We start from the raw sequence: 17,881 nt of genomic DNA, 5'->3' as shown, positions 1-17,881 counted from the left end.
AATGCGCATGCGTGAACAATGACAACTTCACTGTACTAGTTAGTGGGAGCGCTAGATGCTGTTGAGCGAGCATGTGTAACTCTGTGGGCGTCGCATTTAAAATGACTGAGTGTGAAGAGCAACAAATCTTCATCAAATTTTGCGTTAAGCTTGAACATTCCTCCATGGAAACTATTTAGATGATTCAGAAGGCTTTCGGGAGCCATGAAACGAGTGCAGCGCAAATAAAAGTGTGGCACAAACACTTCCAAGATGGTCGAGAATCTGTAGAAAGATTTTGTGCCCTGCGACTTTTGGCTTTTCCCACAAAAAGAGATTACAGACCATCATGAGATTCGGGTAAATATGATGGTGGAAGAGACATTGGGAGAACCAATATTTAAATATAGGCTTGGGTTTTTGTTTTTTTGTTTTTTTGTTTTTATGCTCCCCTCCCCGTCTCGTTGGTTGCTTCTTCTCACTTGATTTGTGAACCAAGTTTCAGGAATATGTGTCTGTGTACTACAAAATATATACATATTTATATTACGTGTACAATGTCCCATTTTCACTCTCTTTTGGTTTGTCCAAATATATTGCATGGGTGAAATGTGTCCAATCTGACATGCCACCTGTACAAAACCAAAATCAAATAGAACCAAATATTTATTTACCGGATTAGGTCAAACCAATTTTTTCCACTGTGTGCAGGTCCAATATATGTATCAATACATATATATTGTGAGTATAACCATTTACTCTTTAAAGCCATACTTAAAAATTCAGATGTTGGAAGAACATTATTCAAGAAGTTAAAAAATAAATAAATTATATCTTAGTTTGTGAACACATTTACATTAATTTGTGCTTCGATTTTTAGATCTAAGGGCATTTTTTATTTTTAAACTGTTAGATGTTAAGTGTTTTTTAAACAAGGATTTGCAAGTTGCTTTTGTCAAGTCTTCAAAAATGTGAAACCAGGCACAAATTCTTCCTTTCATTATTCACAAGAAAGAGAAGTCAGACGTTTCCTAGGGCAGTAAAGATGACTGCCTCACTTTTTTCATGAATAATTGGCAACAAAAGGCTTGTAATCTGTTCAAGCCTTGAAGGTAAAAGTAATTAACAGAATGCACAATGGGAGTTATGGTAACCTGGTAATTGGTTTATCGTAATTGAATTAATAACCGTTTAACGTATTTTAAATTATTGATTAGTATTTGAGACCGTGTTTAAAAATTGTTTATAGCAGCGTGTTTTGATAAATATAATAAAATAGTGACCGGAATAAAAGAAAGGAATTTTATATTAGGGATACATAACTGTACTTTGAATTAGTTGGGTTATTTATTTAGCAGAGATCAGTACAGGTGTTACCGAAAATGAGAAACATTAAAAGAGAACAAATAAAGGTATTTTTTTGTGTTTAAGAAAAAGCACGTGGAGTTGTGAAGGGAAAGTAGTGGATTTGGTGAAATAGGGTAAAAATAGAGAAAAAAGTTGAGACGTGGTGGGAGGGGTTAGAAGTTAAAGGTAGGTTTTGCATTTAATATTTTACTTATTTTAAGAATCCTAACGTAAATTTAAAGGACCACTATAGTTACCCAGACCACTTAAGCTCCATGAAGTGGTCTGGGTGCCAGGTCTCTCAGGTTTTAACCCTTTACATTAGGGTTAATACAGCCTCTAGTGGCTGTCTCCCTAACAGCCGCTAGAGGCGCTTCCCTGACGCTCAATGCGAAATCTCATTGAGCACGCAGAATGTCCATAGGAAAGCATTGAGAAATGCTTTCCTATGGGCATTTTTAATGCCCACATGAATCTGGCCGCGCATGCGCATTCGGCTCCACTCGGGAGCTGACGTCCGAGCGGGAGGAGAGGTCACCAGCGCAGAGGAAGCCCTGCGCTGGATAAAGAGAAGTGGCTGAAGGGGTTTTAACCTCTTCAGCCCAGCGGGAGGGGGGCCCTGAGGGTGGGGGGGGACCTAAGGATTATATAGTGTCAGGAAAACGGGTTTGTTTTCCTGACACTATAGTGATCCTTTAAATTTTAGATACGTTTTCAAGGAAATCAAGTAAGAGACTTACAGCTAAACATGAAAAGAGAATTCAGCACTTGAATAGTTGATATAGTAAAATTGGCAGCTCAACAACCATGTCCGGCGACTCTCTTTTTCGTTTGAACAAACGACAAGTAAACCAGAGGAGTAGTTGAAGCGCCTGAAATATCCTTAGTGGTTTTATGAAACGATCCAAAAAGAGAGAGCAAAGGCTGATAGTATAGTAAGGCTCTCCTTTTTTAGAATAAGGTCTGCACTTACACTTTTCAGGAGCTAATATCCATCTTCGACTATAGCGTTTGGGCGGTATTATCCCCACCTAGGGATATAGTGTAGTTTTGCGCATCCAGTAGTTATTCCTTATATTAGGTCATACATACATGAAAGGAGAATGAAATAAAATAATATAGTGTAGTATATAGGGGATACAATTCCAGAGGTAAGTATTTAGGTTTACACTCTCGTATTGGAGCCCATCAATGGCTTCTAGGGTAAAGCGTGGAGTGGTATCATCCCAGGGCCGGTGCAAGGAATTTTAGCTACACAGGCAAAGTAGCATTTTGCCGCCCACCCCCCTAGAAAACACAGGATTTGAGATCACCTTTTTCCTGGTGGAAAGGGGCTGTAGATAGGGGCACAGGGGCTCTAGAAGAGGATCACGGGCTGTGGTGTGGGAAAGGGTATGTACAAAGGGGGACATGGGCTGTAGAGGAGGGGGGCCCAGGGGCTGTAGAGGAGGGGGGCACAGGGGCTGTAGAGGAGGGGGGCACAGGGGCTGTAGAGGAGGGGGGCACAGGGTCTGTAGAGGGGGAGGGCACAGGGTCTGTAGAGGGTGGCACAGGGGCTGCAGGGGGGACAACGACACAAAGGGGCTGTAGATTGGGGAGGCAGGGGTTTTGAGGGGGCACTGGGGCTAAGAGGGTGAACAGGGGCTATAGAAGGGGGTAGAGCTGTGAATGAGGCATGCATGGGCTGTAGAGAAGGGGATATGGGCTGTGGTGGGGGGCACAGGGGCTGTAGAGGGGGGGAACAGGAACTGAGAGGAGGCCCAGGGACAAAAAAAAACCCACCCCTGAGTCTTACCTTAGGCCAGAAGCCTGGAGCCTGAAGGAGAAGCCTGCAGCCAGGGAAGTTGGCCGGCCAGCCAACTTCCCTGGCTGCAGGCTTCTCCTTCAGGCTCCAGGCTTCTGGCCTAAGGTAAGACTCAGGGGAGTCTGTAGAAGAGCAGTGGACGTCACGCCCCCTTCTCCTGACATCAGGAGAGGCCGGGTGAGCTTCCTGCCTGCTGTGTGATGGCTGCTGTCTGCAGGGAGACAGGGGATGTGAAAAATCTGAGTCTCCAGCTAGAGGCAGGGCATTTGGATTTTTGTGCCCCCCTGCTCTGGTGCCCTAACGCGGCCGCCTGAGCCACTTTATGGACGCACCGGCCCTGTATCATCCCTACTCTAGGATATGGATAGGTGATGCAAATCCTCTCTGTGCAGATAGAACAGATTAAAATCATATAGTGTACACCGTAAAAATTTACTTGCGTGATATAGAGCAATTTCAGATTACCGAGGATATAGGGATCAGGAAGTAGGGGTCATACCACGCCGTGCTTTACTTTAGGGCTGCTGTGCTCCAATACATGTGAATGTAAACATTTTGAATGCCCGCGCCACTCTGGCCACGCATGCGCATTTGGCTCCACTCGGGAGCTGACGTCGGAGGAGTCAGAGTCACCAGCACCGAGGGAGCCCTGCGCTGGATAAAAGTAAGTGGCTGAAGGGGTTTTAACCTGGGGGGGGAGGGGGCATGGGGGTTGTTGTGCAGAAAACAACTTGTTTAAACAGAACAATAACACTCAGTTGACTCCAGTAATCATTATTCCGAGGTATCGAAACTTCTGTATTCCAAATTTCATTTTTCTTTAATTCTTATTGCAAATTGTTTTTCCTTTGTCATATTTTTTTATTTTAATAGTAGCATCAGGATATTATGGATTTTTATTTGGCCTATTTTTGACCTTAAAAAAAAAAAAAAGACTTATGAAAGAAGACTTCTAAAGATAACTATGGTTGTTTTTTTTTTTTTATAGTCTTTAGAGATTGAGAGTTAGGTAGGGATATTATTTTATTTTTATAATTGGGGGGAGATCTCTAACTACCGGGGGAAGGAAGGGAAAACTATATTTTGAGGGCTGGAAATGCTTAAAGGGACTCGCCAGTGCCAGAAAAACAAACCATTTCCCTGGTACCGCAGGTCCCCTCTCCCTCCCATCTCCCATCCCAAGTTGCTGAAGGGGTTAAAACCCCTTCAGTGACTTACCTGTATCCAGCACCGATGTCCCTCGGCTCTGGGTTAGGCTCCGCCTATGCTCCTCCCCTGCCGATGTCAGCCGGTGGGGGAGACCTTTTGCGCATGCGCGGCCGGCGGTGGGGGAGACCTGAAGCGCATCTGCAGCAATGCTGCGCACGCACATTAGACCTCACTATAGGAAAGCATTGAATAATGCTTTCAATGCTTTCCTCAGGGACAGCCACTAGAGGTGGACCTAACCCTGCAAGTTAAATATTGCAGTTTATGAAAACTGCAATAATTACACTTGCAGGCTTAAGGGTAGTGGGCGTTGGCACCCAGACCACTCCAATGGGCAGAAGTGGTCTGGGTGCCTGGAGAGTCCCTTTAAGTCATTATAATATGCCATCCATGGTTATCCCTGGACAGGGACACACACATCCCACCCCAGTTATAGTATGTTTTTGTCAATCTTTCTTTTATTGAGACATAGTGCAATGTAGTACAGAAAAAAGGAAGGAGTTAGTGTAAATGTACAGAGGGCAATAACACCGTTAACATATGTACTCCCAAGCAAATCGTTGAGCTATGTTGAGAAAATAATCATAGAACACTGGTTGGTCAAAAATGAGTAAGGTAGTGGACATAGCGACTGCGGTTAATACAGAAGCATGTTATCCGATCAGATATGCAAGCTCGGTAGACTTGTAGCTAAAATAAAATAAATGCTTCAGTACCACTTAGGTAACCAGTGAGAGAAACCAATCATCAGTAAAAATATAGATTCACAGCCAGGAATCACCTAACATCATAGGCAGGTCAGTGCAGTCCTTGAACTAAAACAAAATAAACGTAATAAAAACAGCTGAGGCAGATAACCAAAGAAACTCCGTTGTTCAGGTTAATATGTAGCTGTGAATATCTATAATAGTCAGCCTATTCATACTTCTGAGAGGTCCAGCATATGGAGGGCTCGGGAGGCATTGAGACACCGGGAATGATGTGGGGCGTCCCTCCAGACCCAGGCCGGATCGTAGGTCAGCATCTGTGAGCCACTGACTCTGGATTAATTGTCTAAGTCCATCGAAGGCCTGCACGATGCTTTGGGACAATGCACCTTGCGCTCCTCGGCCCAGAAGGGCTAATAGTCATAGGTACGCGAGTATGAAGAGGATGATTGCCCAGAGAAAGCTCATTCACCTCCCAACCCTCACTACCCCAATTCCCCTGTTGAGTCTGAGGTCTTGTAGCCAATTTACGTACCTCCAAGGCTTCCCAAAAGCAATTGAAGAGGTCATCTAGCCACCTCAAAAATTGAGCCACTGGGTGTAGATGGTTCATAGCAGGCTGCGTAGACTCATTGATTTTAGATGAGAGATCACCCACCATCTTGCTGAGTAACGCTGAGAGCGAATCAAAGCAGGTACTGTCGCTGTATCCATACAAGCTGTATGCCAGTGGGGGCTGAGATAAGCCCAACCCGAGAGGGGGAACAGGCTGAAAGGCAACTGATGGAAGGCACAGTGATCCACAAGATGCAAGACCAGCTGCCTCTCCTGCCGAACAGCGCCACCAGGCCCCCCCAAGATGTCACTCTACAACACAATGTCAGATAGGTCAGTTCAAGGTGCTTCTACCGGCTCCTGTTGCAAGAGCCGGTAGAAGCACCGTGGTCAGTCTTGTTTCCTGTCGATTAGACAGGTAGGTAGGCAGAAAAGTCGTCTTAAAGTAAGTGTTGAGCACAGAGCGCCTGAAAAACGCAACTGAAGGTAGTGGATGAACTTGAGTATTCTATAGCTACTTAAAATTAAGGCTTAGCCCCTACTGGATTGAACCATATCAGTGTCTGTAGTTTGTAAAGACTACAAATCTCATTATGCTCCATTTTAAGGGGTATTCACTTTTATTGCAAGAATACTTCATAATCGTTGCATTAATAATTATAGAGATGGATAACAATATGCATAGAAATTTGAGAAACTCAGAGAAAACTGTCCTATAGTTATTAAGTTGATACATCATGAATTCTAATTATTGGACAAAATATAGCTGGTGGGTATTACATTTTTACAGTTATTGTTTCCATGTTTTCTTGTTTTATCTTTCATATTTAGAAAGATACTTAATATCTAAATTTTGGCTCACAAGCCGCACCATGGGCACTAAACATTTTAACTTTTCACATTTGCAGTGCTTTCTAGATGGGAATTATGACATGTTTATTGTAGACCCAGGAATGTTAATTAATTGATCTGCTGCATTTATGGAATACATTTTAAAATGCAATTCATTATTCTGGTCTTAAATAGAAGTACTCTGCAGCTAGTATGGGCAGTTAAAGTTAATGCTGCAAATGAGAGTGAATATTTATGAAGGTTTTTAAATGAGATAACATTTATATTTAAACACATTAAAATGGTTTTCAGAAAATATTCCATAGATAAATGTTTTAACAGGTTTTCTCATAACCAGAAATTAGGTTTTTGTAACATTATTTAAGCACTTCACGTACTGATATTATTGGGTTTTCAGGTGTACCGTATGTACATACAGATTAATTCATATTATTCTACATGTGTACACTGTCTTTTCTAAAGCATACAAGTGTCTGTGATACAATTGTATTCCAGATACAGCAAATCTGTCAGGCCACAAATCTCCCAAAATTCCGTGTGAATTATGCAAATAAACGCAAGCAGCTTCCAAGCCGTTTTCTCTAGGCTCGTTTTGTAATGACCCGGTAGTTAAAAACACATTTTTAGATCAATGATTGTACTAAGATCAGAATGAACCAGTGCTCGGCAACAGACTGTGCTGTTTTGTCCTTTTGGAACTCGTCAGCATGACTCTGGCTTTGATATACTGTAAATCTCCTAGCTTCCGTCAGCAACCAGACTAAATTATGGCACTGTTGCATGCATCAGGTAGTCATACCTCTTCGCAGTGCTGCCCTTTATAATTTGCAGTTGATACAGTTAATGTCTGTCAATGAATTACAGGTTTTCTTTCCTGGTGATAAAATCTCTTGTGTTTGTAAATCTGTATAAAAACACAATACCCACCAAATGGCTCACACAGCTTTTTTTATTTTTTTAACAAAAAGCTCTAGGAGAAACGGTAAACCTCATTACTGAATCATCTTAAATTAGTTAATTCCAATTCAGATGGGTTTAATATGTGTCTTGCTGGAATAACGCAGGGCCAAAACAGGCCTTCTTTTCAGTAAAACCGTTACGGTAATTGCGTTATGTTAAAAAGTGACCATTATTTTGTCACCTAATTGCTCCATCTTTTGCCCTTTTCTTTGACCTCTCTCTATACCTCACTAACTTATTCCTGACTATCTCCCCAGATAATTTCTTCTTCTCATATAGCTGCTCCCTTCTTGCCTTAACTTAATTTTTTGAGCCATAAATATGGAACACAATAAGGAGATATATGATCTGTGCTCATTCTAATTATCAGTGTCTACCACTGATTTATTTCCTGGATACATGTTTAATTTTAGCCCTCATTAACTTTGCACCAACTCTCTCTATCACATTTACTATACTTTTCTCTTTTTAGGAACAGTCAGCCAGCCGAGACCCATCGCAAGCTAGATTCCAGTATATCTTTTACATTTCCTCTGCTACTATGTAAACTACAGACCATTTGTAGACGAGAATTCTATGTGATAAGGAAATATGACATGCATTATTAATTCCATGTATTTCCCTTGCATGCTTAGTTAAAACCAATATGTGCATGTATGTTCCTAGCTATAAGTTCATTTAATGGATAATAGTCTGCTTTAATTACATTTTGTTTCATGTAATTAAATATGTGTCATTCTACTACCCATTAACAATTATATGTCTTTTTATACAAACAAGATGTCAAATCTTGACTCATGAACTCTATACATTCCCAGAATTCTCTGCCAGCTGCTGTAGTCTAATAACAACTGCAAAGCAATGATTGGTCACTATTTTTTTTTTGTGAGCTAATTTCTTCTGTTCAAGGGACACTATAGTCACCAGAACAACTACAGCTTAATGTAGCTGTTCTGGTGAGTATAATATCTCCCTTCAGGCATTTTCATGTAAACACAGCCTTTTCAGAGAAAAGACAGTGTTTACATTGCCTCTAGGGACACCTCCAAGTGACCACTCTTTAGATGGCCACTGGAGGGGCTTCCTGGCTCAGGGCTGCACAGTAAGCAGCCCTGCCGTTCAGCGTCACCAAGCTCTGCATGGAGACGCTGAATTTTCCTCTTGAGATGCAATCATTCAATGCATCTCCTTGAGGAGGTCCTGATTGGCCAAAACGGCATTTGGCTCTGCCCCATGCCGATTTTAGCCAATCCTATGCAAATCGACCATTTTGATGATGTCACAAATGGGGCAGAGCCAGCACCGGCAGACCCGCGCGGCGCTGGAAACTTTTATAGGGAGGCTAAGGGGGAGGGGGGCAAGCCATGTTTGTGTTCCTGACCCTATAGTAATCCTTTAAGTAATAAAGCAATGCGCAACATCTTCACCCCTGGGATCCCAGGAGGAAGTGTATAGCTGTATGGTGTTTCTTAAATGTATCTGAAGTGGTTTCCCATGTTAGTAAATAGAGATGTCCTGAACAGTTCGCCGGCGAACATAGCTTGTTCGCGTTCGCCACGGCGGGCGAACATATGCGATGTTCGGTCCGCCCCTATTCGTCATCATTGAGTAAACTTTGACCGAGTACCTCACAGCAGACACATTCCAGCCAATAAGCAGCAGACCCTCACTCCCAGACCCTCCCACCTCCATGACGAATAGGGGGCGGACCGAACAGCGAACAGTTCCTGGCGAACTATTCGGGACATCTCTATTAGTAAACAACATCCATGATACAACTGCTAATGGCATCTTATGCACTTGAAAAATCACGAAAAACAAACAAAAAAAAGGTCCACTTTAATTGCTAATTGAATGCAAGTTTTTATATATGTGAACCATTTGTGAAATATATTCACCAGCCACTCAGCTTTTCTATTTGCACTCCTCCAAAACCGCATTATAACCAATGACTCCTCCCACAAATTCAGGCCAAATGGTATTCCAACTTGTGCTCAGAATTTCTAATACGTAATGGAATGTAGAAGGAGAAGCAAAGTTGGTTGAGGTGTGCCGAAACCAACGTACGAATAGTCCTGTACTAAAAAGAGGGCAAAAGAGGATTCGAAGAAACACACTATATTGCAAGTTTATACAGCATGGATACTGAAAGCTTGAAAGGAGCTTTTTATCTGGTTGAGGTCTATACGTAACTGAATTGAGGATTACCTGTGACCCCATCACTTAGTGATGTAGACTGGGGTGTAAGAGCTGAAGCTGCTGATGCAGTGTTTATGCGAAAAAGAGTGACCAGAGAAGGAAGCCATTTTGTAGCTCCAACCTAATGGTAGGGTTTGTCATGAAATAATGAATTTAATCTGACTGTGAGTGGGTGCCCTTGGAGACGTAATAGTGGAGTGTCAGGGTAGGAGGTTTAAGAAAGTTGCGTGATTAGGGCAGGTTGTGAGGACCTGGTAAAGTACTCTGGTGAAGGTAGAGATTTCTGGAATAGAGAAACTTTTAGGTGTAGGTTAGAGGAAGAGGCAAAAATTACTATAGTTTTACTGTAAAGTCTTGCTTTAAGTAAAACTCTGCTTGAAAAATTATTACAATATACAATGCCCTGGCGTGAGTGATTAGAGTAGTTGGGTGAAACTGCGTGGAGCGTGAGTACCTGTGCGTGGTGTAATTGTGTGTTTAGTCCAAGATTAGCTCATGGAATGGTGGTATCCTGGAAGGTAGGTGTGGGCAGTAGGGAGTGCCTGAAAGAAGACCTTAAATTGAGAGCCTGAAAGAGCGTCAGCGGCTGTGTTGTGGACACCAGGAATGTGAATGCAGACTAGAAAGAACTGAGAGGTTGCTGCCAGCCAAGTCAGCCTGCGAATCAGCCTCATAATGGTAAGCGATGATGACCGCCCTTTGTTAATGATGTCGCAGGCTGCGGAGTTGTCAGAGTAGCATTTAACTGCCTTGCCGGTCCAAAGATGACCCCATGTGTGGGCGGCCGCCATGGTGGGGTAGATTTCAAACAAAGTAGAAGTCTCTCTAAAGGCCAGCAAGGTATCCGTCTCAGTGGGCCAGTCATCCCTAAACCAGTGGTTGCCGAAAATGGCTGCGAACCCTGTGTGTGCTGCTGCATCTGTGTGAATGGAAAGTGAGTGCTCTGAAAGTGGGGGAATGAACAAAGAGATCCCATTCTATTCGGCCAAAAATCTACTCCACATGTGTAAATCTGCCCTGGCTGGATCGGCCAGAAATATTGGGCAGGAGTCGGGCACCCCGTGGAGCAAATAAAGTAGCCTGGAGACAAAAGACCTACCCTGTGGAATGATACGCATTGCAATGTTGAGGGACCCCAATAAGGACTGAAGTTCCCTGCTAGTGCACACATCATCTGCAGGAACAGGACAATTTCGTTCCTAATGTGGGACAGTTTGTCTGGTGGTAGACTGGCTTGGAAGGTAGTGGTGTCCAATACTATGCCCAAGAAAACGAGCCTGGTAGAGGGACTGAGAGTTTTGCCTGGTGACATAGGAACCCAGAGTGTCGTGAAAAGGGCTGTGGTGGTGTGAATACTGTTAGTTGTTTGTGAACCTGGTTCAATCAACAGAATCATCCAGATAGTGGATGACTGATGGACACCGGATTATATTTAGGAGCAGCCAGCAGAGGGTTTCTGCGAAGATGTCAAATAACTTAGGGCTGCTCCTAGAGCCAAATGTGAGCCGGGTAGCGAAAAAATACTTATTCCTCCATTTAACACCGTGCAAGTGCCATAGTGAAGGGTGAATAGGTAGCAGTTTAACCCCTTAAGGACCAAACTTCTGGAATAAAAGGGAATCATGACATGTCACACATGTCATGTGTCCTTAAGGGGTTAAAGGCGCTGGATATGTCGGTCTTGCTCAACCAAGCCTTACTACCTGCTGAAATGATAGCTTGCATGGCATCATCGATTTTAGCGTAGGGCAGAGAGAACAGGAATGAGGGCATTGATGCTGGGAATGGCAAAAGAGTGTGGTGCAGAAATGTCTATAATCAAATGTTTTTTGTTGGAGTATTTGTGAATGACTACCCCGATGGGATTGGTACACCAAGATGAGAAAGGTGAAGACCGGAAAGGGCCGATCATGAAACTAGCCTTGATTTCTGAGGACAGAAGGTGGTCCATCGTAAGTGGGTCAATGGATGCAGATAATAGGTTAGGGCATTCGAGTGTACCTGTGGGGATGACGATAAGGCCCATGTGAAACCCCTGTGAGAAACCCGTCACCAGAAAATCTGCCAGATGCCTAGCTCGGTGTGAATGCAGATAGTATTCCAGGATGTCAATGTTAACCTCAGTTAGGCGTTTCTTAGGTGACAGTCGGGCTGGACATGTGGACTTGGTGTGGGCTCTGGAGCAGAGTATACGTTTTTTTAGGAAACAGAGATTTCGCAATTGTGCTAATGGTCTGTAATGAGCCACTGGTGAAAAAGGATGTAAGAGCTTAACATATGACATGCAAAACTTAAGAAAAGATGTAGTGAGCGGAGCGACCTTAGTAACGAAGATGACTAGTTTGAATACTAGGGAAAGGGAAAATAAATAGTACTATAATAAGTTACAGCGGGGTTAAATAATGGTGCTTGGTGGTGTATTTAGCATACCGTAACTTATAAAGTGATTGTGGCCAAACCGTGCCTTTAAGAAGATTCCCCTGAGTAAAAATTAGTGTCCCATAATTTAATGTGATCATAGGCGGGAAATAGTGCAACACTGAAATTACTATTTTAGCCAGTGGTGACTGAAGAGCCATATACTAAAACACATAAATTGATATAAGATAAAGATAATGTGAAAGGGTGAGTGCTTTCGTTTAAGAGAATGGCATAACGAGGTACATTCATGACAGATTAGTGAAATTTAAACGGTGAAGCCTCCTGCTTTTGGCTAATTGAACGAACGAGAGGAATGAAAAGACCACCTGCAGTCGGTTAAGTGAGCATACGAAAGACTGAACGAAAGCCGTTTATATGCATTCGGCTGTACAAACGTAGTTAGTTTAAACGAAAGACAAATGAAGGTGTGTGTACTCTGCGGTCGGCTGTTAGCTGCACGAATGCAGAAGTACAAGAACAGAGAAAGTGCACCAACGAGTAAGTATAATGAAGGGAAAATAGAAAAATAATGAAGGAAGCCTATCCCGCGTTTTTAGGCTCGAACTTAAGCTATGCTTACATAGACGTGCCGGACTTGTGGCTGGAAAACGAGTAGCGAAGTCGGATAGAAGCCGGTTGACGGGCACAGAGGTCGGAGGCAGAAGTTGCAGGCAACAGACTGCTTGCTGGAGACTGGACTTTGGCGGGAACAATGGACTGGAAGTGCTGGTTGCTATGGAGACAAATAGCTTGCACGACAAAGGTAAGAAGGGGGGGAAGGAGTTTAAATAGGGGTCATAACTCCTCCCACAAATTCAGGCTAAATGGCCTTCTAACATATATACATATATAGTGATACAGTAAAAAAATACAAATCACTACTCACTTGAAATGGAGTTTAGATGATTCCATCTCTGTTTTCTGGTAACACTTCCTGTAATGTGGAATGAGATCTCCTAGGGATCCAGAAGTGTTTAAAAGATCATTTCCATTTGTTAGTGTAGATTGTAAAAAAATATGTAGCACATATAATACCACACCCAGTGTATTCACTTACTTAATACAAATCTCAATCACTGCCTTTAGCCTATTGAGTATGGGTAGACCCTTTCCCAGCAGGAGGGTTTATGCAATGTGTCACGGCAAGGGTGCATAATTTATTATTACACTATGAAATATTATCCTTTAATGTAATTTGTGTAGTAAATGGCACAAATTACAGAGCTATTGCTGAGGTGAACAGGGGTTACATCTTTTGAAGCTGGAACCCCAACAGAGGTCAGATGACAGAAGGGGTAGTATGAATGGCATAGGAATGTGAAAAGGATTTTACTTTATGGACGGGAAGTAATTAAGGCTCTGCAAGGTGTGAGGTTCTACACTTGGAAAAAAAAAAGTCTGAATGTCTCTTCATCCATTTGGCATGTACCTTGTAAAGGATAGTTCAATCATTTGATATGGTAATGGGATTAGTTTCATGAAGATCCTTGTGTTCCAGTATCTTATCCAAGTGAAACATTAATACTTACCCACAGGCTAATAATTCAGCCTCATTTTTATTATATTTGGAATGGGACAAGCCCAATCTCTTAATTAAGCCTAAACATGAGTTGCACAACTTAAACCGTGTGGCAGGAGTTGTGATGTCTGTCCTATTGGATCTTGGGCGTGGTGTGCAACATGTCTATGGAATGGGAAAACAATAACAAATTCATAGAGGCAATTATTATTTCTGTGGCAAGTACAGTAGAGGAGATAAAACCAAAAGTTTATATTTGGCTTGTTGTTTTCTGGAACAAAGGAGGTGGTCACTTAGTATCTCTATAGGTACGCCTTGGCTCCACCTCTGGGTGAGGTGTGATAATCCACAGGGTATATCTCCTGTGATCCTGAAGGGTGGTGGTGTACTTGCTTGGGGCCAAGATCTAATTTTGAGTGAGTCGCCATCTTTCCTTGCCATAGACCCCCTGGACAGAAGTTGTACTTTGAAAAACATAAGTGAGTAATTAGGACTTCTGTATTTTATCCTTTTTGTTTTTAACTGTTGTTGGTGTAAATAATGTGTTTATTATATATTGTTATATGCACTGTGACTATTCTTTGTTCATAATAAACATCCATTTATTAAGTTCTACCTTTGTCTGGTTAAGAATCACGTTACCTGAGGAGACTAGTTAGTATTTTTGTAATTCCTTAAGTATTGTACTAAGTAATATTTGGTGGGTTTTATTATTGATTTACCTGGGGGACCAAGGCACCCCATTTATAAATTGTCTTGGTAGTGGCAGCGATAAAATAGTAATAGTTATATTATTATGTTTAAGTGTGGGTGGTGTTAAAAAGGGGGATTTTGTCATTATTTCCGGTCTAGTGCAGACAAATGGTGTACTTTAACCCTTTCACCACCACAACTACATCACGTACACTCTTGGAGTAGGGTGCGTTCGTGACACAATGTACCAGTTTTGTAGTGGTAAGAGTAAAAGCATATGTTGGGTCATTTCTAGGCACCTAGGGACACTAAAGGAACACATACCACTTTATGTTAATGAAGTGGTCTGGGTGCAGTGCCCCTTGTCGTATTAGTCCTGGAATCTTAAACATTGCCATTTAGTGGATACGACAATGCTTTATTTGCAGGGCTAAGCCCACTTTAAATGTATGTCATCCTGACAGCCGCTAGAGGGAGCTTCTGCATCAACAACCGAGTTTGACTCTGTTATATGATATTTAATTTTAAATGTCATCAAATGCTGATCCTAGGGAAGCATTGGATTCAGTACTTTCCTATGAGAAGCATTTGATATCTCTATAGAGTTATGAAAACATGTTTTATTACTAACTCTATATTGTTATAATGTTACATTAATGGTCTTTGTGTTCCTTCTCGCAGTCAATTGTGTCAACGCATTTCACCCTGTGAAACTTTCCCAGTAACCTTGTCCTATAAAGTAGTGACGTTTTTAAAGTGTTTTGTAACATTATTTTAGCTTTGTATTTCAAAAAATACTTTTATATAATGTCTCTTATTTTTCCTATAGCTCTTTGTTCTCTGGCTATTCTGTTACCATGTATTAAAAATGTTCTTTGTAAAGCTATTATAATAACAAATGGATTTAATTATTTAAGGCTAACATTTCCACAATGCATTGTTGATCTCTGTACTGGATATCAAAATGTTTCACTAACAAGTATATCTAAAAGTAAAAAAACAAGCCTTTTTCTGAATGTTGTATTAATTTTGTCAAGCAAAAGCCCCCAAAAGTCAACTGTTCCTCTGTTTTGTCAACTGTTCCTGTTTTGTTTAACTACAACAATGAAGGTTTGTTTGTGTTAGAATGTGTTTAGTTAAAGGACCACTCTAGGCACCCAGACCACTTCAGCTTAATGAGGTGGTCTGGGTGCCAGGTCCTTCTAGGGTTAACCCATTTTTTCATAAACATAGCAGTTTCAGAGAAACTGCTATGTTTATGAATGGGTTAAGCCTTCCCCCTATGTCCTCTAGTGGCTGTCTCATTGACAGCCGCTAGAGGCGCTTGCGTGCTTCTCACTGTGATTTTCACAGTGAGAGCACGCCAGCGTCCATAGGAAAGCATTATGAATGCTTTCCTATGTGACCGGCTGAATGCGCGCGCAGCTCTTGCCGCGCGTGCGCATTCAGCCGACGGGGAGGAGAAGAGGAGGATCGGAGGAGGAGAGCAGAAGGAGATCTCTCCGCCCAGCGCTGGAAAAAGGTAAGTTTTTACCCCTTTCCCCTTTCCAGAGCCGGGCGGGAGGGGGTCCCTGAGGGTGGGGGCACCCTCAGGGCACTCTAGTGCCAGGAAAACGAGTATGCTTTCCTGGCACTAGAGTGGTCCTTTAATTGTATAACAGTTATTCATTTAAACCAGGAAAACATTAGTATATGTTCCTTGGTGTGATTTATCATTCCACTAAGCTGCATATCAATATAATTTTTTCATTTTTTTTTTTTTTAATTATAGATGACTTTTAATAACAGGCCTATTTTAGGTTTACTGAAATGAATGAGGATCTAACTTATACAATCCCTATTTTGGTTTGTTTGTTTTGCTACTGCAAAACCTTTTTTTTTGTTCTAACAAAATGATAATTAAATATGTATGACATCGTATATGCAGAACTGGTATTGTTTTGCCAGAAAATTCCCCGGATGCCCTTCTTGGACAGGACTTAAAATAACGAGTTTATCTTCTGCATGGAACAATACATTAACGGTTCTGTTTAAATTGCTTATTATAGAGGCAAGTGCTTCATCGTACATAGTTTACTGCATCCCAAGTGTAATCCCATCCGGAATGTACATTGTTTAAATCCAGACTCACCTCTATGTATTGTTTTGCATTAGTGATATTTGCCAAGCGTAGTATGTATTTTTATGTTTTTTTATTTTTTTTTTTACGAAAAGTTGTCTTTGAAAATTGACAAACAAGCAATATTTTATATTTACTTTCTCGTTAGCAGTCCCAGGTAATTCATTGGCCTGGGGTTCATACTTAACAATTGCAAAAAAAATTATACATTTTTAACACTGGCGATCAATTACAGTTATTTTGTGCTTTTTTATGTACTATTTCCCAACTGCTGTTTGTTTTGATTCAGTTACCGTCGTTCTCATATTCCCTTTTCACACTCAGGCAATTCATTACTGATTTTTCTCAGCCTCTTTCTACCGTATTTATTTACCTAGTGATACTTATTCACATTCTGTTTAGCCAGTACTACATTAATATCAGTACATTTGGAGTTGATGTAATGGCGGTTAAATTAGTAGTCATCTATTTTTTGTTTGGGATTTAGAAATCAAATGTACTTCACGTTTATTACTTTTAAGGTTCTGCATGGATTGCTAAGAACCTGTTGTACCTTACTCCCCTCAACTTTTTATGGTACTGAACTTTTACATTTTATTGAGTGTAACTAAATGGCAATCGTTATTCTAATTTTTGTTTTGATATCACTTTAATTCAAGCATGTAGGGTGATCTAGGGTCTTCCTAGAACAATGGGGCGAATTAAAAAGGAATCACTTAAAAGACAAATTGTTTTCCTGGATGGATGTGTTTGTTTGTCATAGTTACACCATACATTCATTGCGCTTTATAGTGCATGATTCATGTATCCAGAGCGAAAAAGATCAATTGGAAACAAAGTGAATAGAGCAGGCAAAATGTTTATTTTTTATCCCTTTGCATAGTATATAGATGAGAAATGTTGGATATTCCAATGATGATAACATTCAGTGACAACTTATTTTGTGCCAAAATCATAGAATAATGCTCTCAATACAAGAATATGTTGGCATAAAAACTTGTTTTTCAGTTCTTGTTAAATGTGGCTGTATGCAAACTTGACATTTTAGTATATCTTTGCCCAATCCTTCTGTAAAAACAATGAATTAAAAATCCAATTATGGCAATGCGAGAATTATTTTCGTGGATTTTAATTTTTGATTTTTGTTTTAGCTTACTGCCTTACAGTTTCCCCCAAAAAAGCTCTTTGGAAACAAGGATGAACGAGTCATTGCGGAACGAAGGGCTCATTTAGAGGTACGTTGACTTTGTTTACCTACTAAATTAATATTATTATTATTCGCATTTATATAGCACCAACTTATTCGCAGCGTGTATCTATGGCATTATTACGGATCGGTATACTGTATAATCAGTTATAAATGCATTGTACCAGATGGACAGACGTTTGATTGTATGTTACAGATCTCTTCCACCAAACAGCCTGGGAGTAATAAAAACAAAGGCAAGCCTTAAAAGATATAGCGTTAGAAATGGTTACCAACGAAAAATACAGAATTACAGAATACACATCTTAGG

At 41.1% G+C, this 17,881-nt stretch overlaps 1 protein-coding gene across 1 annotated transcript in view; it reads left to right on the top strand.

Annotated features, from left to right (window-relative positions):
• KIF16B (kinesin family member 16B) overlaps window positions 1-17,881 on the top strand; it is a 303,581-nt gene that overhangs the window by 235,355 nt on the left and 50,345 nt on the right. Inside the window, exon 25 of the mRNA XM_063444040.1 lies at window positions 17,516-17,599. Within this exon, the coding sequence (XP_063300110.1) occupies window positions 17,516-17,599 (84 nt within the window). The remainder of the gene's footprint in view (window positions 1-17,515; window positions 17,600-17,881) is intronic.

The sequence above is a fragment of the Pelobates fuscus genome, chromosome 2 (genome assembly GCF_036172605.1).
Source record: "Pelobates fuscus isolate aPelFus1 chromosome 2, aPelFus1.pri, whole genome shotgun sequence".
Lineage (NCBI taxonomy): Eukaryota > Metazoa > Chordata > Amphibia > Anura > Pelobatidae > Pelobates > Pelobates fuscus.
Note: the sequence above shows the minus strand (reverse complement) of the source record. Positions and strands in the feature narration are given on the sequence as shown.